The sequence below is a fragment of the Phallusia mammillata genome, unplaced genomic scaffold, assembly GCF_965637545.1.
Source record: "Phallusia mammillata unplaced genomic scaffold, kaPhaMamm4.hap1.1 HAP1_SCAFFOLD_118, whole genome shotgun sequence".
NCBI lineage: Eukaryota > Metazoa > Chordata > Ascidiacea > Phlebobranchia > Ascidiidae > Phallusia > Phallusia mammillata.
In genome coordinates, this window is record NW_027648866.1 from 1 (window position 1) to 19,015 (window position 19,015).

The 19,015-nt window shown below is 56.8% G+C and overlaps 16 protein-coding genes across 16 annotated transcripts; 4 read left to right on the plus strand and 12 right to left on the minus strand.

Annotated features, from left to right (window-relative positions):
• Positions 1-13: 13 nt before the first annotated feature.
• Positions 14-473, plus strand: LOC145207571 (histone H2A; the record flags this gene model as incomplete). Its single annotated transcript, XM_080078721.1, has 1 exon — positions 14-473. A coding segment is annotated over one exon (363 nt), but the record flags the coding sequence as incomplete, so codon positions are not given.
• On the minus strand, positions 471-1,575 carry LOC145207544 (histone H3-like). Its single transcript, XM_080078695.1, has one exon. It carries the CDS (start codon positions 1,463-1,465, stop codon positions 956-958), a length of 510 nt encoding a protein of 169 aa, XP_079934821.1. The 5' UTR covers positions 1,466-1,575; the 3' UTR covers positions 471-955.
• A 66-nt stretch (positions 1,576-1,641) lies between these two features.
• Positions 1,642-2,165, minus strand: LOC145207564 (histone H4). Its single transcript, XM_080078715.1, has one exon. The coding sequence runs from the start codon at positions 2,012-2,014 to the stop codon at positions 1,703-1,705; it is 312 nt and encodes a 103-aa protein (XP_079934841.1). The 5' UTR covers positions 2,015-2,165; the 3' UTR covers positions 1,642-1,702.
• Positions 2,166-2,235: 70 nt separating this feature from the next.
• LOC145207565 (uncharacterized) lies at positions 2,236-2,948 on the minus strand. The gene has a single exon (XM_080078716.1). The coding sequence runs from the start codon at positions 2,888-2,890 to the stop codon at positions 2,294-2,296; it is 597 nt and encodes a 198-aa protein (XP_079934842.1). The 5' UTR covers positions 2,891-2,948; the 3' UTR covers positions 2,236-2,293.
• Positions 2,949-4,038: 1,090 nt separating this feature from the next.
• Positions 4,039-4,753, minus strand: LOC145207552 (histone H2B.2-like). The gene has a single exon (XM_080078702.1). The coding sequence runs from the start codon at positions 4,751-4,753 to the stop codon at positions 4,328-4,330; it is 426 nt and encodes a 141-aa protein (XP_079934828.1). The 3' UTR covers positions 4,039-4,327.
• Positions 4,754-4,989: 236 nt separating this feature from the next.
• On the plus strand, positions 4,990-5,367 carry LOC145207554 (histone H2A). Its single transcript, XM_080078705.1, has one exon. The coding sequence runs from the start codon at positions 4,990-4,992 to the stop codon at positions 5,365-5,367; it is 378 nt and encodes a 125-aa protein (XP_079934831.1).
• A 102-nt stretch (positions 5,368-5,469) lies between these two features.
• Positions 5,470-6,568, minus strand: LOC145207542 (histone H3-like). The gene has a single exon (XM_080078693.1). It carries the CDS (start codon positions 6,456-6,458, stop codon positions 5,949-5,951), a length of 510 nt encoding a protein of 169 aa, XP_079934819.1. The 5' UTR covers positions 6,459-6,568; the 3' UTR covers positions 5,470-5,948.
• Positions 6,569-6,634: 66 nt separating this feature from the next.
• Positions 6,635-7,158, minus strand: LOC145207560 (histone H4). Its single transcript, XM_080078711.1, has one exon. It carries the CDS (start codon positions 7,005-7,007, stop codon positions 6,696-6,698), a length of 312 nt encoding a protein of 103 aa, XP_079934837.1. The 5' UTR covers positions 7,008-7,158; the 3' UTR covers positions 6,635-6,695.
• A 70-nt stretch (positions 7,159-7,228) lies between these two features.
• Positions 7,229-7,941, minus strand: LOC145207566 (uncharacterized). Its single transcript, XM_080078717.1, has one exon. It carries the CDS (start codon positions 7,881-7,883, stop codon positions 7,287-7,289), a length of 597 nt encoding a protein of 198 aa, XP_079934843.1. The 5' UTR covers positions 7,884-7,941; the 3' UTR covers positions 7,229-7,286.
• A 1,090-nt stretch (positions 7,942-9,031) lies between these two features.
• On the minus strand, positions 9,032-9,746 carry LOC145207548 (histone H2B.2-like). The gene has a single exon (XM_080078699.1). The coding sequence runs from the start codon at positions 9,744-9,746 to the stop codon at positions 9,321-9,323; it is 426 nt and encodes a 141-aa protein (XP_079934825.1). The 3' UTR covers positions 9,032-9,320.
• A 236-nt stretch (positions 9,747-9,982) lies between these two features.
• On the plus strand, positions 9,983-10,360 carry LOC145207555 (histone H2A). Its single transcript, XM_080078706.1, has one exon. The coding sequence runs from the start codon at positions 9,983-9,985 to the stop codon at positions 10,358-10,360; it is 378 nt and encodes a 125-aa protein (XP_079934832.1).
• A 102-nt stretch (positions 10,361-10,462) lies between these two features.
• On the minus strand, positions 10,463-11,561 carry LOC145207543 (histone H3-like). Its single transcript, XM_080078694.1, has one exon. The coding sequence runs from the start codon at positions 11,449-11,451 to the stop codon at positions 10,942-10,944; it is 510 nt and encodes a 169-aa protein (XP_079934820.1). The 5' UTR covers positions 11,452-11,561; the 3' UTR covers positions 10,463-10,941.
• A 66-nt stretch (positions 11,562-11,627) lies between these two features.
• On the minus strand, positions 11,628-12,151 carry LOC145207561 (histone H4). Its single transcript, XM_080078712.1, has one exon. It carries the CDS (start codon positions 11,998-12,000, stop codon positions 11,689-11,691), a length of 312 nt encoding a protein of 103 aa, XP_079934838.1. The 5' UTR covers positions 12,001-12,151; the 3' UTR covers positions 11,628-11,688.
• A 70-nt stretch (positions 12,152-12,221) lies between these two features.
• On the minus strand, positions 12,222-12,934 carry LOC145207567 (uncharacterized). Its single transcript, XM_080078718.1, has one exon. The coding sequence runs from the start codon at positions 12,874-12,876 to the stop codon at positions 12,280-12,282; it is 597 nt and encodes a 198-aa protein (XP_079934844.1). The 5' UTR covers positions 12,877-12,934; the 3' UTR covers positions 12,222-12,279.
• A 1,090-nt stretch (positions 12,935-14,024) lies between these two features.
• Positions 14,025-14,739, minus strand: LOC145207553 (histone H2B.2-like). Its single transcript, XM_080078704.1, has one exon. It carries the CDS (start codon positions 14,737-14,739, stop codon positions 14,314-14,316), a length of 426 nt encoding a protein of 141 aa, XP_079934830.1. The 3' UTR covers positions 14,025-14,313.
• Positions 14,740-14,973: 234 nt separating this feature from the next.
• Positions 14,974-18,664, plus strand: LOC145207540 (uncharacterized). The gene is made up of 2 exons (XM_080078689.1): positions 14,974-16,306; positions 18,517-18,664. The coding sequence occupies exons 1-2, from the start codon at positions 15,203-15,205 to the stop codon at positions 18,601-18,603; spliced, it is 1,191 nt and encodes a 396-aa protein (XP_079934815.1). The 5' UTR covers positions 14,974-15,202; the 3' UTR covers positions 18,604-18,664.
• The last annotated feature ends 351 nt before the right edge of the window (positions 18,665-19,015 follow it).

Genomic DNA, 19,015 nt, shown 5'->3' on the forward strand with positions numbered 1-19,015 from the left:
GTCAATAAACAAAAATGGTGGCGGTAAGTCCAAGGCAAAGCCCAAAAGCCGATCGTCGCGCGCTGGACTGCAGTTCCCGGTCGGTCGTGTGCACAGGCTTCTGCGCAACGGCAACTACTCGGACCGGGTGGGAGCTGGCGCGCCCGTGTATCTGGCCGCGGTGCTTGAATACCTTAGCGCCGAGGTTCTCGAGTTGGCCGGCAACGCAGCCCGCGACAACAAGAAGACCCGCATCATCCCGCGCCACCTGCAGTTGGCCATCCGCAACGACGAGGAGCTGAACAAGCTGCTCAGCGGAGTCACCGTTGCGCAGGGCGGCGTCCTGCCCAATATCCAGGCCGTCCTTCTGCCAAAGAAGACCTCCAAGAAAGCCTAAATCGTCGCCCCTGTCTCGTACGTGGTGCAAACCGAAAAACGGCTCTTTTCAGAGCCACCCGAATTTTTCGCAAAAGAGATTTCAAGATGGCCGCCCCCCCCCCGCTGCGGCCCGGGACCGTGCATTGCTCGCCCCGAACGAATGTCTTCCTTGTAGCCTTTGCCCAATTTTTGCGATGGCAAACTATTTCGACCAATTGAAACCGCATTCCAATTTCACAACACAGCCCTACATGACGTCACTGTGCACCCTGTTGCCTTTGTCGTCGAGTTCGACCAGGGCTCCGGCTCCGGGCGAAACGAGCCTTTAATGTGCGTCATTCATGCTCCAGCGAGCAACTGTCCTCGCGCAATTGAATTTCACCCAACGAAACGAAATGCCATTTCGAAACACGGCAAAAGAGACTAGCCGGCGGCGGCCATGTTCCTGTTTTTGCCGCGCACATCGCAGGCAAGCGTACTTACTTACGCCGTAAAAAAATGGCACGACGCGCCGGCCCCCGAAACAAGTCAAGTATCTCTTTCGCAAGGGTTTAGGTGGCTCTGAAAAGAGCCGTTTTGGTTGTTGGTGTGCCGCTTCTTACGCGCGCTCCCCGCGGATGCGGCGTGCGAGCTGGATGTCCTTTGGCATGATGGTGACGCGCTTGGCGTGGATCGCGCACAAGTTGGTGTCCTCGAAGAGGCCGACCAGGTAGGCCTCGCTGGCCTCCTGCAGAGCCATCACGGCGCTGCTCTGGAAGCGCAGGTCGGTCTTGAAGTCCTGAGCGATCTCGCGCACCAGCCGCTGGAAGGGCAGCTTGCGGATGAGAAGCTCGGTCGACTTCTGGTAACGCCTGATCTCACGGAGGGCCACAGTTCCTGGCCTGTACCGATGGGGCTTCTTCACGCCCCCGGTAGCCGGCGCGCTCTTGCGAGCGGCCTTGGTGGCCAGTTGCTTACGTGGCGCCTTGCCTCCGGTCGACTTGCGAGCTGTTTGCTTGGTACGTGCCATTCTACTCTGTCTCGTTGCTACCGCGCCGGCTGCTGCTGTCAGACTGATGAGCCGAAAGCTTTCGGTGGGACTTTTATACCTTCGGGGACTCGCGCCCATTGGTTTGCCAAATTCCGACTCGGCCAATCAGCGCTTTGATCTCGCCGCACCGGCCAAGCGGCCGGCCGCGAAACGAGTGTATTTCTGCGCAAAAACGAGCGCCGCCAAGGCCCCGGGCCTGGCCTAGCCTAGCCGCCCCTTCTCGCAAAATTCTCTCCCGCCAAGTATGGGTGGCCCTGAAAAGGGCCGATTTTGTTGTTGTTGCCGCTTGTGACAAGTCCGAAAGGTGCTGGCAGCCTAGCCTCCGAAGCCGTACAGGGTGCGTCCCTGGCGTTTCAGGGCGTAGACGACGTCCAATGCCGTGACCGTCTTCCTCTTGGCGTGCTCGGTGTAGGTGACAGCGTCGCGGATCACGTTCTCGAGGAAGACCTTGAGCACGCCGCGAGTCTCCTCGTAGATGAGACCCGAAATTCGCTTGACTCCGCCACGGCGGGCAAGACGCCTGATCGCAGGCTTGGTAATGCCCTGGATGTTGTCACGCAGCACCTTCCTGTGCCTCTTCGCGCCTCCCTTTCCCAATCCTTTGCCACCTTTGCCGCGTCCTGACATGATGACGATAACGTTGTTGTTTCCGTTGTGGTGCGTCTCCAGGCCCGCCTCCGGCTTATAAAGTATGAAAACGAACGTAAGCGAAGCGAATATGCACAATATGTCCGCATTCGGCGCAGCGGAGCCATGGCTCGGCAACGAATGGTAGGAATTTCAGTTTCGAAAGGCTAAGTGCGACTGGCGCGCGCAAAACACGAGTTGTTTTTCCCTTTGCGAAAGTGTGGGTGGCCCTGAAAAGAGCCGTTTTTGTTGCGCGCGGAAAATCTACCGCGCTCCGCTCTACTTCTTGGTCGCCTTCTTGGCGGCAGGCTTTTTGGCCTGCTTCTTGGCTGCCGGTTTCTTCGCCTTCACAGCCGTCTTCTTGGGTGACTTCTTAGCCGCCGCAGCCGGGGCCCTTTTCGCTTGCTTGGCCGCCTTCTTGGGTGACGACTTCTTGCCCGCCGCCGCCTTCTTGGCAGGCGCTTTTTTGGCGGCCGGCTTCTTTTTCGGGGACTTCTTCGCGTCCTTCTTGGCTGCGGCCGCCTTGGGCTTGTCCGCCTTCTTGCCGGCTGCTGCCTTGGGCTTCTTCTTCTTCTTGCCCTCGCCGGCCTGCGGCTTCACGAGCTTGAAGGAGCCGGACGCGCCGGTGCCCTTGGTGCGTGCCAACTGGCCCTTTTCGGCAAGGCGCCGCAGCGCCAGCTTGATATGGCTGTCGGCCGAGTCACCCACCTTGTAGTTGGCCTTGATGTACTTGGCGATCGCCTGGCGCGACGAGCCGCCCCTCTCCTTCAGCTGCGCGATGGCAGCGCTGATCATCTCCTGGTATGTGGGGTGCGCCTTGGGCGCGGCCGCCTTCTTGCTGGCCTGCTTCTTTCCTGCGCTCTTCGCGTCGGACATTTTGATTTCTGCTAGTGACTGACTGACTGACTGACAAAGAAATGACGTTTGCCGGTCGAGCGGCTTCGACGCGTATTTGTACGGCGTGTCCGCACTAACGCGAAACGACGTTTCGGAAAGCCCGCCGACGGTGCGGGTGCAACTTGCTGTTTGTGCTTGAATCGCCTAAACGCGGGCCTGCCCAAGCGCGGCCCCAGGTCGCTCGGCGTCGGCCTGTGCCCTGTCGAGGAGCGTAGCGCTCAGGGCGCACGCCAGCGCAATTGCAGACCGGCACCGCGCCGCCGCGCTCCACGGGGGGCTCAGGAGCGAGGCGGCAAGGTGTGCGGTGCGCCCGGTCGAGTGCAGGCGTGGCCTTCACGCGGGCGTGGGCCCGGGTGGGACGGATTCAGGCGATTTCTCTTGTCGAAAACGCAAGTCCCAGGTGGCCCGGAGCTCGTGGCACCGGGCACTGTCCGGTGCGGTGGTGCGGGTCGAAGTGGTGGGGCCGCCAAGGCCGCGGGTTAGTACAGGTTGGGCCCGGCGCGTGCGCAGCAGGGGTCACGCCGCTGGTCGGGCCACCAGAGCGAAAGAGAGAGGGCCGAAAGTGAGACAGCACGCGTGTTTGGTTGTTTGGTTGTTTGCCTTGGCCCTTGGCCTCGCGCCCGTTGATTGCGTTTTGTCGACGCATTTGCACGGGTTCGGCTCGTCGGTGGGGCGGGTGGCGCCTGACGGTTGTCGTTAGTTCGCCGGTCGGCTTGCTGCACCACGTTTCAGTATTTTGTTTCGCCAGTTTGCGCGGCTTTTGCGGTTCGATGCGCGCGTGGGTATTGGCAGGAGGCGAAATCGTGCGGCGCACGTAAAGCCGAGCGCGCGGTGTTGCCGCTTTGTCCATCTTTTCCTATTTCTCTGGCTTGCGGCAGGTTATGACGCACTTGTGTTCCTTTTAATGGCTGTAAAATCGTTCGCGGTCTGGGGTTTTTCCCTCGGGCTACTGGTTGAGTTTCGGTTCGGCGAGGTCGGGTCGTTTTTTTTCCGAGTGGCAGCGGAACTGAACTGGGCTGGCAACGGCGCAGTTTTGGGGGCATTGAAAACAAACAGTGTTTGCCTGTCGACTCGACTCGCGAAAAAGCGGCTAGATCGAGGGTGGTCCCAACGCTGAAGTGGCCAACACAAAAAGCAAAGTGCGCTTTGCCGTGGCGGCGGTACATTGTGCGCAACGACATTTTTTGGTTTTTGTTTTTTCTTGTTGGCACGGAGCAAAATGAGAAGGGAAAAAAAAGCAAAAAAACAGAAACGACAAGAAAGTCGGCAAAGCAGGCCTTTCGGCGCTCGCGATTGATTCTCTCCCTGAACGATCGGGTGGCTCTGAAAAGAGCCGTTTTGGTTGGCGGCGGCGGCGGCGCTCGCTGAGGATGAGGCCCCCCGCGGCGGCGCTTGCTGCTGGTGGTGGTGGCTTGCTTACTTGGAGCTGGTGTACTTGGTGACGGCCTTGGTGCCTTCGGACACCGCGTGCTTGGCCAATTCGCCGGGCAGGAGCAGACGGACCGAGGTCTGGATCTCGCGGCTGCTGATGGTCGACCGCTTGTTGTAGAGCGACAGGCGCGACGCCTCGCCGGCGATGCGCTCGAACACGTCGTTGACGAACGAGTTCATGATGCCCATCGCCCGGCTCGAGATGCCGGTGTCGGGGTGCACCTGCTTCAACACCTTGTAAATGTAGATGCTGAAGGTCTCGCGTCTGCGCTTTCGCCGCTTCTTGGTCTTGTCGGCCGGCGCGGCCTTCTTCACTGCCTTCTTGGTGCCTTTGCTAGCTGCCATGCTGCTGCTCACTGAATTTCTTTCGAAAGGAAACGAACTGAGCGGCTCTCCGGCCACCGCGGGCATTTATAGGCGCTCCATGCAAATGAGGCGTCCGTCCTCCCGACGAGCGGCGCTCCCGGGAGCAAAAGGAAACAATGGCCCCTTGTGGTCGAGTCGTGATCCGAGCGTGATCGGAGTGCGAGAGAATTTCGACAAAGGCGAGAGCTATAAAAGGAGAAGGGCGGCGAGTGGCAGGCATTCGACCTTGTTTGGTTTGTCATTCGCTCAGCTAAGCAGGCAAACAATCAGCAGTCAGCAATATGTCAGGACGTGGTAAAGGTGGCGGTAAGTCCAAGGCAAAGCCCAAAAGCCGATCGTCGCGCGCTGGACTGCAGTTCCCGGTCGGTCGTGTGCACAGGCTTCTGCGCAACGGCAACTACTCGGACCGGGTGGGAGCTGGCGCGCCCGTGTATCTGGCCGCGGTGCTTGAATACCTTAGCGCCGAGGTTCTCGAGTTGGCCGGCAACGCAGCCCGCGACAACAAGAAGACCCGCATCATCCCGCGCCACCTGCAGTTGGCCATCCGCAACGACGAGGAGCTGAACAAGCTGCTCAGCGGAGTCACCGTTGCGCAGGGCGGCGTCCTGCCCAATATCCAGGCCGTCCTTCTGCCAAAGAAGACCTCCAAGAAAGCCTAAATCGTCGCCCCTGTCTCGTACGTGGTGCAAACCGAAAAACGGCTCTTTTCAGAGCCACCCGAATTTTTCGCAAAAGAGATTTCAAGATGGCCGCCCCCCCCCCCCGCTGCGGCCCGGGACCGTGCATTGCTCGCCCCGAACGAATGTCTTCCTTGTAGCCTTTGCCCAATTTTTGCGATGGCAAACTATTTCGACCAATTGAAACCGCATTCCAATTTCACAACACAGCCCTACATGACGTCACTGTGCACCCTGTTGCCTTTGTCGTCGAGTTCGACCAGGGCTCCGGCTCCGGGCGAAACGAGCCTTTAATGTGCGTCATTCATGCTCCAGCGAGCAACTGTCCTCGCGCAATTGAATTTCACCCAACGAAACGAAATGCCATTTCGAAACACGGCAAAAGAGACTAGCCGGCGGCGGCCATGTTCCTGTTTTTGCCGCGCACATCGCAGGCAAGCGTACTTACTTACGCCGTAAAAAAATGGCACGACGCGCCGGCCCCCGAAACAAGTCAAGTATCTCTTTCGCAAGGGTTTAGGTGGCTCTGAAAAGAGCCGTTTTGGTTGTTGGTGTGCCGCTTCTTACGCGCGCTCCCCGCGGATGCGGCGTGCGAGCTGGATGTCCTTTGGCATGATGGTGACGCGCTTGGCGTGGATCGCGCACAAGTTGGTGTCCTCGAAGAGGCCGACCAGGTAGGCCTCGCTGGCCTCCTGCAGAGCCATCACGGCGCTGCTCTGGAAGCGCAGGTCGGTCTTGAAGTCCTGAGCGATCTCGCGCACCAGCCGCTGGAAGGGCAGCTTGCGGATGAGAAGCTCGGTCGACTTCTGGTAACGCCTGATCTCACGGAGGGCCACAGTTCCTGGCCTGTACCGATGGGGCTTCTTCACGCCCCCGGTAGCCGGCGCGCTCTTGCGAGCGGCCTTGGTGGCCAGTTGCTTACGTGGCGCCTTGCCTCCGGTCGACTTGCGAGCTGTTTGCTTGGTACGTGCCATTCTACTCTGTCTCGTTGCTACCGCGCCGGCTGCTGCTGTCAGACTGATGAGCCGAAAGCTTTCGGTGGGACTTTTATACCTTCGGGGACTCGCGCCCATTGGTTTGCCAAATTCCGACTCGGCCAATCAGCGCTTTGATCTCGCCGCACCGGCCAAGCGGCCGGCCGCGAAACGAGTGTATTTCTGCGCAAAAACGAGCGCCGCCAAGGCCCCGGGCCTGGCCTAGCCTAGCCGCCCCTTCTCGCAAAATTCTCTCCCGCCAAGTATGGGTGGCCCTGAAAAGGGCCGATTTTGTTGTTGTTGCCGCTTGTGACAAGTCCGAAAGGTGCTGGCAGCCTAGCCTCCGAAGCCGTACAGGGTGCGTCCCTGGCGTTTCAGGGCGTAGACGACGTCCAATGCCGTGACCGTCTTCCTCTTGGCGTGCTCGGTGTAGGTGACAGCGTCGCGGATCACGTTCTCGAGGAAGACCTTGAGCACGCCGCGAGTCTCCTCGTAGATGAGACCCGAAATTCGCTTGACTCCGCCACGGCGGGCAAGACGCCTGATCGCAGGCTTGGTAATGCCCTGGATGTTGTCACGCAGCACCTTCCTGTGCCTCTTCGCGCCTCCCTTTCCCAATCCTTTGCCACCTTTGCCGCGTCCTGACATGATGACGATAACGTTGTTGTTTCCGTTGTGGTGCGTCTCCAGGCCCGCCTCCGGCTTATAAAGTATGAAAACGAACGTAAGCGAAGCGAATATGCACAATATGTCCGCATTCGGCGCAGCGGAGCCATGGCTCGGCAACGAATGGTAGGAATTTCAGTTTCGAAAGGCTAAGTGCGACTGGCGCGCGCAAAACACGAGTTGTTTTTCCCTTTGCGAAAGTGTGGGTGGCCCTGAAAAGAGCCGTTTTTGTTGCGCGCGGAAAATCTACCGCGCTCCGCTCTACTTCTTGGTCGCCTTCTTGGCGGCAGGCTTTTTGGCCTGCTTCTTGGCTGCCGGTTTCTTCGCCTTCACAGCCGTCTTCTTGGGTGACTTCTTAGCCGCCGCAGCCGGGGCCCTTTTCGCTTGCTTGGCCGCCTTCTTGGGTGACGACTTCTTGCCCGCCGCCGCCTTCTTGGCAGGCGCTTTTTTGGCGGCCGGCTTCTTTTTCGGGGACTTCTTCGCGTCCTTCTTGGCTGCGGCCGCCTTGGGCTTGTCCGCCTTCTTGCCGGCTGCTGCCTTGGGCTTCTTCTTCTTCTTGCCCTCGCCGGCCTGCGGCTTCACGAGCTTGAAGGAGCCGGACGCGCCGGTGCCCTTGGTGCGTGCCAACTGGCCCTTTTCGGCAAGGCGCCGCAGCGCCAGCTTGATATGGCTGTCGGCCGAGTCACCCACCTTGTAGTTGGCCTTGATGTACTTGGCGATCGCCTGGCGCGACGAGCCGCCCCTCTCCTTCAGCTGCGCGATGGCAGCGCTGATCATCTCCTGGTATGTGGGGTGCGCCTTGGGCGCGGCCGCCTTCTTGCTGGCCTGCTTCTTTCCTGCGCTCTTCGCGTCGGACATTTTGATTTCTGCTAGTGACTGACTGACTGACTGACAAAGAAATGACGTTTGCCGGTCGAGCGGCTTCGACGCGTATTTGTACGGCGTGTCCGCACTAACGCGAAACGACGTTTCGGAAAGCCCGCCGACGGTGCGGGTGCAACTTGCTGTTTGTGCTTGAATCGCCTAAACGCGGGCCTGCCCAAGCGCGGCCCCAGGTCGCTCGGCGTCGGCCTGTGCCCTGTCGAGGAGCGTAGCGCTCAGGGCGCACGCCAGCGCAATTGCAGACCGGCACCGCGCCGCCGCGCTCCACGGGGGGCTCAGGAGCGAGGCGGCAAGGTGTGCGGTGCGCCCGGTCGAGTGCAGGCGTGGCCTTCACGCGGGCGTGGGCCCGGGTGGGACGGATTCAGGCGATTTCTCTTGTCGAAAACGCAAGTCCCAGGTGGCCCGGAGCTCGTGGCACCGGGCACTGTCCGGTGCGGTGGTGCGGGTCGAAGTGGTGGGGCCGCCAAGGCCGCGGGTTAGTACAGGTTGGGCCCGGCGCGTGCGCAGCAGGGGTCACGCCGCTGGTCGGGCCACCAGAGCGAAAGAGAGAGGGCCGAAAGTGAGACAGCACGCGTGTTTGGTTGTTTGGTTGTTTGCCTTGGCCCTTGGCCTCGCGCCCGTTGATTGCGTTTTGTCGACGCATTTGCACGGGTTCGGCTCGTCGGTGGGGCGGGTGGCGCCTGACGGTTGTCGTTAGTTCGCCGGTCGGCTTGCTGCACCACGTTTCAGTATTTTGTTTCGCCAGTTTGCGCGGCTTTTGCGGTTCGATGCGCGCGTGGGTATTGGCAGGAGGCGAAATCGTGCGGCGCACGTAAAGCCGAGCGCGCGGTGTTGCCGCTTTGTCCATCTTTTCCTATTTCTCTGGCTTGCGGCAGGTTATGACGCACTTGTGTTCCTTTTAATGGCTGTAAAATCGTTCGCGGTCTGGGGTTTTTCCCTCGGGCTACTGGTTGAGTTTCGGTTCGGCGAGGTCGGGTCGTTTTTTTTCCGAGTGGCAGCGGAACTGAACTGGGCTGGCAACGGCGCAGTTTTGGGGGCATTGAAAACAAACAGTGTTTGCCTGTCGACTCGACTCGCGAAAAAGCGGCTAGATCGAGGGTGGTCCCAACGCTGAAGTGGCCAACACAAAAAGCAAAGTGCGCTTTGCCGTGGCGGCGGTACATTGTGCGCAACGACATTTTTTGGTTTTTGTTTTTTCTTGTTGGCACGGAGCAAAATGAGAAGGGAAAAAAAAGCAAAAAAACAGAAACGACAAGAAAGTCGGCAAAGCAGGCCTTTCGGCGCTCGCGATTGATTCTCTCCCTGAACGATCGGGTGGCTCTGAAAAGAGCCGTTTTGGTTGGCGGCGGCGGCGGCGCTCGCTGAGGATGAGGCCCCCCGCGGCGGCGCTTGCTGCTGGTGGTGGTGGCTTGCTTACTTGGAGCTGGTGTACTTGGTGACGGCCTTGGTGCCTTCGGACACCGCGTGCTTGGCCAATTCGCCGGGCAGGAGCAGACGGACCGAGGTCTGGATCTCGCGGCTGCTGATGGTCGACCGCTTGTTGTAGAGCGACAGGCGCGACGCCTCGCCGGCGATGCGCTCGAACACGTCGTTGACGAACGAGTTCATGATGCCCATCGCCCGGCTCGAGATGCCGGTGTCGGGGTGCACCTGCTTCAACACCTTGTAAATGTAGATGCTGAAGGTCTCGCGTCTGCGCTTTCGCCGCTTCTTGGTCTTGTCGGCCGGCGCGGCCTTCTTCACTGCCTTCTTGGTGCCTTTGCTAGCTGCCATGCTGCTGCTCACTGAATTTCTTTCGAAAGGAAACGAACTGAGCGGCTCTCCGGCCACCGCGGGCATTTATAGGCGCTCCATGCAAATGAGGCGTCCGTCCTCCCGACGAGCGGCGCTCCCGGGAGCAAAAGGAAACAATGGCCCCTTGTGGTCGAGTCGTGATCCGAGCGTGATCGGAGTGCGAGAGAATTTCGACAAAGGCGAGAGCTATAAAAGGAGAAGGGCGGCGAGTGGCAGGCATTCGACCTTGTTTGGTTTGTCATTCGCTCAGCTAAGCAGGCAAACAATCAGCAGTCAGCAATATGTCAGGACGTGGTAAAGGTGGCGGTAAGTCCAAGGCAAAGCCCAAAAGCCGATCGTCGCGCGCTGGACTGCAGTTCCCGGTCGGTCGTGTGCACAGGCTTCTGCGCAACGGCAACTACTCGGACCGGGTGGGAGCTGGCGCGCCCGTGTATCTGGCCGCGGTGCTTGAATACCTTAGCGCCGAGGTTCTCGAGTTGGCCGGCAACGCAGCCCGCGACAACAAGAAGACCCGCATCATCCCGCGCCACCTGCAGTTGGCCATCCGCAACGACGAGGAGCTGAACAAGCTGCTCAGCGGAGTCACCGTTGCGCAGGGCGGCGTCCTGCCCAATATCCAGGCCGTCCTTCTGCCAAAGAAGACCTCCAAGAAAGCCTAAATCGTCGCCCCTGTCTCGTACGTGGTGCAAACCGAAAAACGGCTCTTTTCAGAGCCACCCGAATTTTTCGCAAAAGAGATTTCAAGATGGCCGCCCCCCCCCCCCGCTGCGGCCCGGGACCGTGCATTGCTCGCCCCGAACGAATGTCTTCCTTGTAGCCTTTGCCCAATTTTTGCGATGGCAAACTATTTCGACCAATTGAAACCGCATTCCAATTTCACAACACAGCCCTACATGACGTCACTGTGCACCCTGTTGCCTTTGTCGTCGAGTTCGACCAGGGCTCCGGCTCCGGGCGAAACGAGCCTTTAATGTGCGTCATTCATGCTCCAGCGAGCAACTGTCCTCGCGCAATTGAATTTCACCCAACGAAACGAAATGCCATTTCGAAACACGGCAAAAGAGACTAGCCGGCGGCGGCCATGTTCCTGTTTTTGCCGCGCACATCGCAGGCAAGCGTACTTACTTACGCCGTAAAAAAATGGCACGACGCGCCGGCCCCCGAAACAAGTCAAGTATCTCTTTCGCAAGGGTTTAGGTGGCTCTGAAAAGAGCCGTTTTGGTTGTTGGTGTGCCGCTTCTTACGCGCGCTCCCCGCGGATGCGGCGTGCGAGCTGGATGTCCTTTGGCATGATGGTGACGCGCTTGGCGTGGATCGCGCACAAGTTGGTGTCCTCGAAGAGGCCGACCAGGTAGGCCTCGCTGGCCTCCTGCAGAGCCATCACGGCGCTGCTCTGGAAGCGCAGGTCGGTCTTGAAGTCCTGAGCGATCTCGCGCACCAGCCGCTGGAAGGGCAGCTTGCGGATGAGAAGCTCGGTCGACTTCTGGTAACGCCTGATCTCACGGAGGGCCACAGTTCCTGGCCTGTACCGATGGGGCTTCTTCACGCCCCCGGTAGCCGGCGCGCTCTTGCGAGCGGCCTTGGTGGCCAGTTGCTTACGTGGCGCCTTGCCTCCGGTCGACTTGCGAGCTGTTTGCTTGGTACGTGCCATTCTACTCTGTCTCGTTGCTACCGCGCCGGCTGCTGCTGTCAGACTGATGAGCCGAAAGCTTTCGGTGGGACTTTTATACCTTCGGGGACTCGCGCCCATTGGTTTGCCAAATTCCGACTCGGCCAATCAGCGCTTTGATCTCGCCGCACCGGCCAAGCGGCCGGCCGCGAAACGAGTGTATTTCTGCGCAAAAACGAGCGCCGCCAAGGCCCCGGGCCTGGCCTAGCCTAGCCGCCCCTTCTCGCAAAATTCTCTCCCGCCAAGTATGGGTGGCCCTGAAAAGGGCCGATTTTGTTGTTGTTGCCGCTTGTGACAAGTCCGAAAGGTGCTGGCAGCCTAGCCTCCGAAGCCGTACAGGGTGCGTCCCTGGCGTTTCAGGGCGTAGACGACGTCCAATGCCGTGACCGTCTTCCTCTTGGCGTGCTCGGTGTAGGTGACAGCGTCGCGGATCACGTTCTCGAGGAAGACCTTGAGCACGCCGCGAGTCTCCTCGTAGATGAGACCCGAAATTCGCTTGACTCCGCCACGGCGGGCAAGACGCCTGATCGCAGGCTTGGTAATGCCCTGGATGTTGTCACGCAGCACCTTCCTGTGCCTCTTCGCGCCTCCCTTTCCCAATCCTTTGCCACCTTTGCCGCGTCCTGACATGATGACGATAACGTTGTTGTTTCCGTTGTGGTGCGTCTCCAGGCCCGCCTCCGGCTTATAAAGTATGAAAACGAACGTAAGCGAAGCGAATATGCACAATATGTCCGCATTCGGCGCAGCGGAGCCATGGCTCGGCAACGAATGGTAGGAATTTCAGTTTCGAAAGGCTAAGTGCGACTGGCGCGCGCAAAACACGAGTTGTTTTTCCCTTTGCGAAAGTGTGGGTGGCCCTGAAAAGAGCCGTTTTTGTTGCGCGCGGAAAATCTACCGCGCTCCGCTCTACTTCTTGGTCGCCTTCTTGGCGGCAGGCTTTTTGGCCTGCTTCTTGGCTGCCGGTTTCTTCGCCTTCACAGCCGTCTTCTTGGGTGACTTCTTAGCCGCCGCAGCCGGGGCCCTTTTCGCTTGCTTGGCCGCCTTCTTGGGTGACGACTTCTTGCCCGCCGCCGCCTTCTTGGCAGGCGCTTTTTTGGCGGCCGGCTTCTTTTTCGGGGACTTCTTCGCGTCCTTCTTGGCTGCGGCCGCCTTGGGCTTGTCCGCCTTCTTGCCGGCTGCTGCCTTGGGCTTCTTCTTCTTCTTGCCCTCGCCGGCCTGCGGCTTCACGAGCTTGAAGGAGCCGGACGCGCCGGTGCCCTTGGTGCGTGCCAACTGGCCCTTTTCGGCAAGGCGCCGCAGCGCCAGCTTGATATGGCTGTCGGCCGAGTCACCCACCTTGTAGTTGGCCTTGATGTACTTGGCGATCGCCTGGCGCGACGAGCCGCCCCTCTCCTTCAGCTGCGCGATGGCAGCGCTGATCATCTCCTGGTATGTGGGGTGCGCCTTGGGCGCGGCCGCCTTCTTGCTGGCCTGCTTCTTTCCTGCGCTCTTCGCGTCGGACATTTTGATTTCTGCTAGTGACTGACTGACTGACTGACAAAGAAATGACGTTTGCCGGTCGAGCGGCTTCGACGCGTATTTGTACGGCGTGTCCGCACTAACGCGAAACGACGTTTCGGAAAGCCCGCCGACGGTGCGGGTGCAACTTGCTGTTTGTGCTTGAATCGCCTAAACGCGGGCCTGCCCAAGCGCGGCCCCAGGTCGCTCGGCGTCGGCCTGTGCCCTGTCGAGGAGCGTAGCGCTCAGGGCGCACGCCAGCGCAATTGCAGACCGGCACCGCGCCGCCGCGCTCCACGGGGGGCTCAGGAGCGAGGCGGCAAGGTGTGCGGTGCGCCCGGTCGAGTGCAGGCGTGGCCTTCACGCGGGCGTGGGCCCGGGTGGGACGGATTCAGGCGATTTCTCTTGTCGAAAACGCAAGTCCCAGGTGGCCCGGAGCTCGTGGCACCGGGCACTGTCCGGTGCGGTGGTGCGGGTCGAAGTGGTGGGGCCGCCAAGGCCGCGGGTTAGTACAGGTTGGGCCCGGCGCGTGCGCAGCAGGGGTCACGCCGCTGGTCGGGCCACCAGAGCGAAAGAGAGAGGGCCGAAAGTGAGACAGCACGCGTGTTTGGTTGTTTGGTTGTTTGCCTTGGCCCTTGGCCTCGCGCCCGTTGATTGCGTTTTGTCGACGCATTTGCACGGGTTCGGCTCGTCGGTGGGGCGGGTGGCGCCTGACGGTTGTCGTTAGTTCGCCGGTCGGCTTGCTGCACCACGTTTCAGTATTTTGTTTCGCCAGTTTGCGCGGCTTTTGCGGTTCGATGCGCGCGTGGGTATTGGCAGGAGGCGAAATCGTGCGGCGCACGTAAAGCCGAGCGCGCGGTGTTGCCGCTTTGTCCATCTTTTCCTATTTCTCTGGCTTGCGGCAGGTTATGACGCACTTGTGTTCCTTTTAATGGCTGTAAAATCGTTCGCGGTCTGGGGTTTTTCCCTCGGGCTACTGGTTGAGTTTCGGTTCGGCGAGGTCGGGTCGTTTTTTTTCCGAGTGGCAGCGGAACTGAACTGGGCTGGCAACGGCGCAGTTTTGGGGGCATTGAAAACAAACAGTGTTTGCCTGTCGACTCGACTCGCGAAAAAGCGGCTAGATCGAGGGTGGTCCCAACGCTGAAGTGGCCAACACAAAAAGCAAAGTGCGCTTTGCCGTGGCGGCGGTACATTGTGCGCAACGACATTTTTTGGTTTTTGTTTTTTCTTGTTGGCACGGAGCAAAATGAGAAGGGAAAAAAAAGCAAAAAAACAGAAACGACAAGAAAGTCGGCAAAGCAGGCCTTTCGGCGCTCGCGATTGATTCTCTCCCTGAACGATCGGGTGGCTCTGAAAAGAGCCGTTTTGGTTGGCGGCGGCGGCGGCGCTCGCTGAGGATGAGGCCCCCCGCGGCGGCGCTTGCTGCTGGTGGTGGTGGCTTGCTTACTTGGAGCTGGTGTACTTGGTGACGGCCTTGGTGCCTTCGGACACCGCGTGCTTGGCCAATTCGCCGGGCAGGAGCAGACGGACCGAGGTCTGGATCTCGCGGCTGCTGATGGTCGACCGCTTGTTGTAGAGCGACAGGCGCGACGCCTCGCCGGCGATGCGCTCGAACACGTCGTTGACGAACGAGTTCATGATGCCCATCGCCCGGCTCGAGATGCCGGTGTCGGGGTGCACCTGCTTCAACACCTTGTAAATGTAGATGCTGAAGGTCTCGCGTCTGCGCTTTCGCCGCTTCTTGGTCTTGTCGGCCGGCGCGGCCTTCTTCACTGCCTTCTTGGTGCCTTTGCTAGCTGCCATGCTGCTGCTCACTGAATTTCTTTCGAAAGGAAACGAACTGAGCGGCTCTCCGGCCACCGCGGGCATTTATAGGCGCTCCATGCAAATGAGGCGTCCGTCCTCCCGACGAGCGGCGCTCCCGGGAGCAAAAGGAAACAATGGCCCCTTGTGGTCGAGTCGTGATCCGAGCGTGATCGGAGTGCGAGAGAATTTCGACAAAGGCGAGAGCTATAAAAGGAGAAGGGCGGCGAGTGGCAGGCATTCGACCTTGTTTGGTTTGTCATTCGCTCAGCTAAGCAGGCAAACAATCAGCAGTCAGCAATATGTCAGGACGTGGTAAAGGTGGCAAAGGATTGGGAAATTAGTCTGATTTCTGCCGGAAAGCTTTAACACAGGGTCGGAAGAGACCCTGTTTTGGATTTACTTATTGGATTTATTCACTGCTCTCATTGGATTTTGGATTATCCTTAAAGATCTGTGACGCACCACAAACTAAAAGTGGGCGTGGTTACCCCGCCCTTTAAGGTCGTGGGTCATCATTGTTTACAACATGGAGGATGCCCCTGCAGGCTCCTCCATCGGTCTCCATGAGCAACAGGCCACGGGCGGCTCTGCTCCTGAGGCATCGACGCAATGTTCTTCTGCTGTCAGTACAAGACAGGGAACGCTCCCTAGGGGAGGACCCCCCGCTGCAAAGCGTGGATGGAATAGAGTTGTCAGCGGAGGCACTACAGGGCCCACTGCATCCTTTTCACGGGAAACGGAGGTGATGGTTAAATTTCCCGCCAAGAAAACACGGGGGCTCATTTACAAATGGTTAGAGAAGATTAAGTTTCCTCTCCAATCAATAGAAGGCATTGTCGAAAGGTTTAATGGCCTTACCGACATTACCTGTACATCGAAGGAGAAAGCGAGAGCACTCGCTGAAAGATTGAATACCTTAAAGGAAGTTGAATATGCCAAACTTCATGATCCGGAATTTACAGACGTCATAATAGAGCATATACCGAATAGGCTTGAATGGGAGCCGATCCTATACCAACTAGAGCGACGACACGGAGAAGTACGGAAATATTATAAATTGCGGGATCCGCAATACAGAAAATTTAATGGCAAAAGAATCTTCGAGGTGAGAACGAGCGACCTGAAGGAAAACCCGATACCGAAGAATGTAAGAGTAAGCGGTCTCAAATTCGTAGTGCACTATGACAATCAACCCATCCAGTGTTTTCTTTGTCGAAAGTTTGGTCACAGAGACCGTGATTGTCCTCAAGAGGATATTGACGTAGAAGATTTTCCTTCTCTGAATATCACCCCTAAAGAAAGCAAACGCAATCACAGTCGCCATGCCACTGTAATCAACGCGGTGGCTAACGCAAAGGCCGTCAAAGAGGCATATGAAGAATTGAAGAGAACGGCTGCAATTGCAGATCCGCAAAGCAGTACAACGAAAGATTCACTCGATACCAGCGAAGGGGACCCCGTTCCCCCCTCACAGGATGCAACGGATACACCACCTAATGAGGCCCAGGAGGAGGAGGTCCACTGCGACTCCTCAACATTAATCACCGATTCCAGCGGCGAAGCAGGGGACGGAGAGGAGACTTCGGAGGAGGAGAAGGAGGAGACCTCGGAGGGAAACGGCTTTACAAAGGTCAGCAGAAAGAGGCGAGGGAGGTCTACTCCCTCCCCTAACAATAACATTAAGAAAAAGTTGCAAAAAATATCCAAGTGCCCGTGTGGGCGCTTTGTGGGAGAACCAGGTCCGGGCTTGCAGAAGGTCTGCGAGGGCTGTTCCGCAATCACTTTTGGTTGTGCTTGCGGTTCAGTTCTCGCAGTCCAACCCGGACATACAACAACTTGCCCAAAGTGCGAGAGGACTTACCATCCTCATACGCACCACGCTAGTGACCCGGGTGGTCAAACGTAATCTATATTATCTTTGCATCCTTTTATTTACACTGCCTAATTTTTTTTAATGGCTGACTACCTTAAAATAACAACCCTCAACTGCCGAGGACTCGCGGATGACGCCAGGAGACTGGCCGTCTTCGAGAGTCTTCGGCAGTTGGAAGTCCATGTCGTCCTCCTGCAAGAGACTCACTCGAGAATCGAACAGGAGGAGACATGGACTCGTCAATTTGGGCCTTCCAGAGCCTTGTTCTATTCAAATCAAAATAACAAAAGTGTGGCGAGCAATGGAGTCGCAATTTTACTAATTCACCCGTCTCTCTCTTTTGTGTCGCATCACGGGGATCGGGACGGGAGGGTTGTGGTTGCCGATATTAAAATATTTACTCAATACGTACACGTCATAAACGTGTACGCCCCGGAAAAAGATATTAAAGCTGCAATTAGAAAATCATTTTTTGAAAATTTGTATCCATTCGTAACCTCCAATCACCCAATTATACTCGCAGGCGATTTTAATGGGGTTGAACAACCCGGTTTAGACCGTTTTCCCCCCTCTAAACGCAACAATACGGCAATGGTTCCTTTGAGGCAACTCTGCCATGACTTTCAGCTTTCCGACACTTTTCGTTCCTTGCACGGAAACAAGCACATTTTTACGCGGCGACAAGGAAATTCGCAATCTCGTTTAGATCGCTTTTATGTAAATAATTCGATACAACCAATTCACGAAAAAACCCAAAATTTTTCTCTTTCGGACCACGACGCGGTGATCCTCACTGTCCAAATTGGGCCTCTGCCCCAGCGAGGATCACCGCCATGGAAAAATAATGTCGCCGCGTACGATGAGCACTTCCAGGAGGAGCTCTCGAACAGATGGCCTCGGTGGCTAACACTGGAGGAACATTTGTTCGAGAACGCTCCTTCCTGGTGGATGCTCATCAAACAAAAAATTAAATCATTAAATATACAAAATTCGAAACGTCTAGCTAAATTACAAAAACAAGAACAAAAGGACCTGGAACGAAAAGTGTTGGAATTGTGGGAAGGCATGGCAGAGAATCCTTCCCTACTTCCCCAATATTATACCCTTAAAAAACAATTGGCCACCCTTCTTCGCAATAGGGCGAAGAAGAAAATTACTAGGGACCGACTTTTAAGTTTTGAACAAGGAGATAGGGGAACCAAAGAATTTTTTCAACGCTTTGCCCAGAATCGCCAAAGGACTTTGATCGAAAGCCTGGTTGACGATTCTGGGCAAGCAAACTCCGACATCCCATTTATTTTGGAAAAAACCGCAAAATTTTACGAAAACCTTTTTTCGGCCAGTAATGTAAATGAGCCCATCCAAGAACAATTCTTAAATAATATACATCCCAAATTTAGCGAGAACGCATGTTTGGCATTAACCGAAATAATTAGTAAAGAAGAAATTGAACGCGCTCTCGCCACGTTTAAAGCTGGGAAATCTCCCGGACCCGATGGTCTCTCCTTTGAATTTTATAAACTCAATTGGGGAACCATCGGGACAAAATTTACTGAAATTATTAATTGCATCCATAACGGTCAAATTCCCTCAAATTTTAACGATGGGCTCATTACACTTATCCACAAAAAAAACGACAAGGACCAATTAGGTAACTACAGACCTATCTCCTTGCTCAATTCTGACCTAAAAATATATTCTAAAATCCTTTCCCTTCGCCTCAAGGCCATTTTACCGGATGTTGTTCAACCCCATCAATTTGCAACACCCGGCAAAAAAATATCGGAAGCCACAACCCTCTTACGGGACCTTTTGCATGAGGCCCAAAGGAGAGAGCTTAATTACTACTTTATTTCGCTAGACTTTAAAAAAGCATTCGACTCCATTGCCCACACTTGGCTCTGGAAGGTCCTGTCTAAACTGGGCTTTCCTCAACAATACATTAACAATATTAAAAACTTGTACAGGGAGGGCAGCTCGAAGATTCTCGTCAATGGCTTTTCCACCAGAAGCGTTCCCATTCGAAACGGTGTTCGTCAGGGCGACCCCCTTAGCCTGTACTTGTTCGTACTGGCTATTGAACCCCTCGCCCAAGCGTTCCAGGATGACCCCAGTGTTGAGGGAATCCGCCTACCTGGAAGGCATTTGATTAAGTGCCCCAGCTATGCGGATGACGTCACACTGACCCTCACCCATTCTTATTCGGTAAATAAAGCTTTCCACATTCTTGACCTTTTTTATTTGGCGTCGGGCTTAAAAATTAATCCTGAAAAAACAAAAGGCATTAAGCCAAGCAACCTAAACACCTCTACCCAACTTCCCGATATCAATTGGTCTGAATCAAAATTGGATATTTTAGGAATTTCGATCGGCCCTCAAAAAACAATTCAAAACTTGTGGGAAGCAAATACCCAAAAATTAAAACAAGAAATCTCGCTCTTAAAGCGCTACCCCTGCACCTGGAAC

Coding starts and splice junctions, on each gene's coding strand:
- LOC145207561 (XM_080078712.1), bottom strand. CDS start 12,000: ATGTCAGGACGCGGCAAAGGTGGCAAAGGATTGGGAAAGGGAGGCGCG.
- LOC145207566 (XM_080078717.1), bottom strand. CDS start 7,883: ATGTCCGACGCGAAGAGCGCAGGAAAGAAGCAGGCCAGCAAGAAGGCG.
- LOC145207565 (XM_080078716.1), bottom strand. CDS start 2,890: ATGTCCGACGCGAAGAGCGCAGGAAAGAAGCAGGCCAGCAAGAAGGCG.
- LOC145207555 (XM_080078706.1), top strand. CDS start 9,983: ATGTCAGGACGTGGTAAAGGTGGCGGTAAGTCCAAGGCAAAGCCCAAA.
- LOC145207542 (XM_080078693.1), bottom strand. CDS start 6,458: ATGGGCGCGAGTCCCCGAAGGTATAAAAGTCCCACCGAAAGCTTTCGG.
- LOC145207543 (XM_080078694.1), bottom strand. CDS start 11,451: ATGGGCGCGAGTCCCCGAAGGTATAAAAGTCCCACCGAAAGCTTTCGG.
- LOC145207553 (XM_080078704.1), bottom strand. CDS start 14,739: ATGCCCGCGGTGGCCGGAGAGCCGCTCAGTTCGTTTCCTTTCGAAAGA.
- LOC145207544 (XM_080078695.1), bottom strand. CDS start 1,465: ATGGGCGCGAGTCCCCGAAGGTATAAAAGTCCCACCGAAAGCTTTCGG.
- LOC145207548 (XM_080078699.1), bottom strand. CDS start 9,746: ATGCCCGCGGTGGCCGGAGAGCCGCTCAGTTCGTTTCCTTTCGAAAGA.
- LOC145207567 (XM_080078718.1), bottom strand. CDS start 12,876: ATGTCCGACGCGAAGAGCGCAGGAAAGAAGCAGGCCAGCAAGAAGGCG.
- LOC145207554 (XM_080078705.1), top strand. CDS start 4,990: ATGTCAGGACGTGGTAAAGGTGGCGGTAAGTCCAAGGCAAAGCCCAAA.
- LOC145207540 (XM_080078689.1), top strand. CDS start 15,203: ATGGAGGATGCCCCTGCAGGCTCCTCCATCGGTCTCCATGAGCAACAG. Junction 16,307..18,516: donor AGGGAAACGGCTTTACAAAG/GTCAGCAGAAAG, acceptor AAACTTGTACAG/GGAGGGCAGCTCGAAGATTC.
- LOC145207560 (XM_080078711.1), bottom strand. CDS start 7,007: ATGTCAGGACGCGGCAAAGGTGGCAAAGGATTGGGAAAGGGAGGCGCG.
- LOC145207564 (XM_080078715.1), bottom strand. CDS start 2,014: ATGTCAGGACGCGGCAAAGGTGGCAAAGGATTGGGAAAGGGAGGCGCG.
- LOC145207552 (XM_080078702.1), bottom strand. CDS start 4,753: ATGCCCGCGGTGGCCGGAGAGCCGCTCAGTTCGTTTCCTTTCGAAAGA.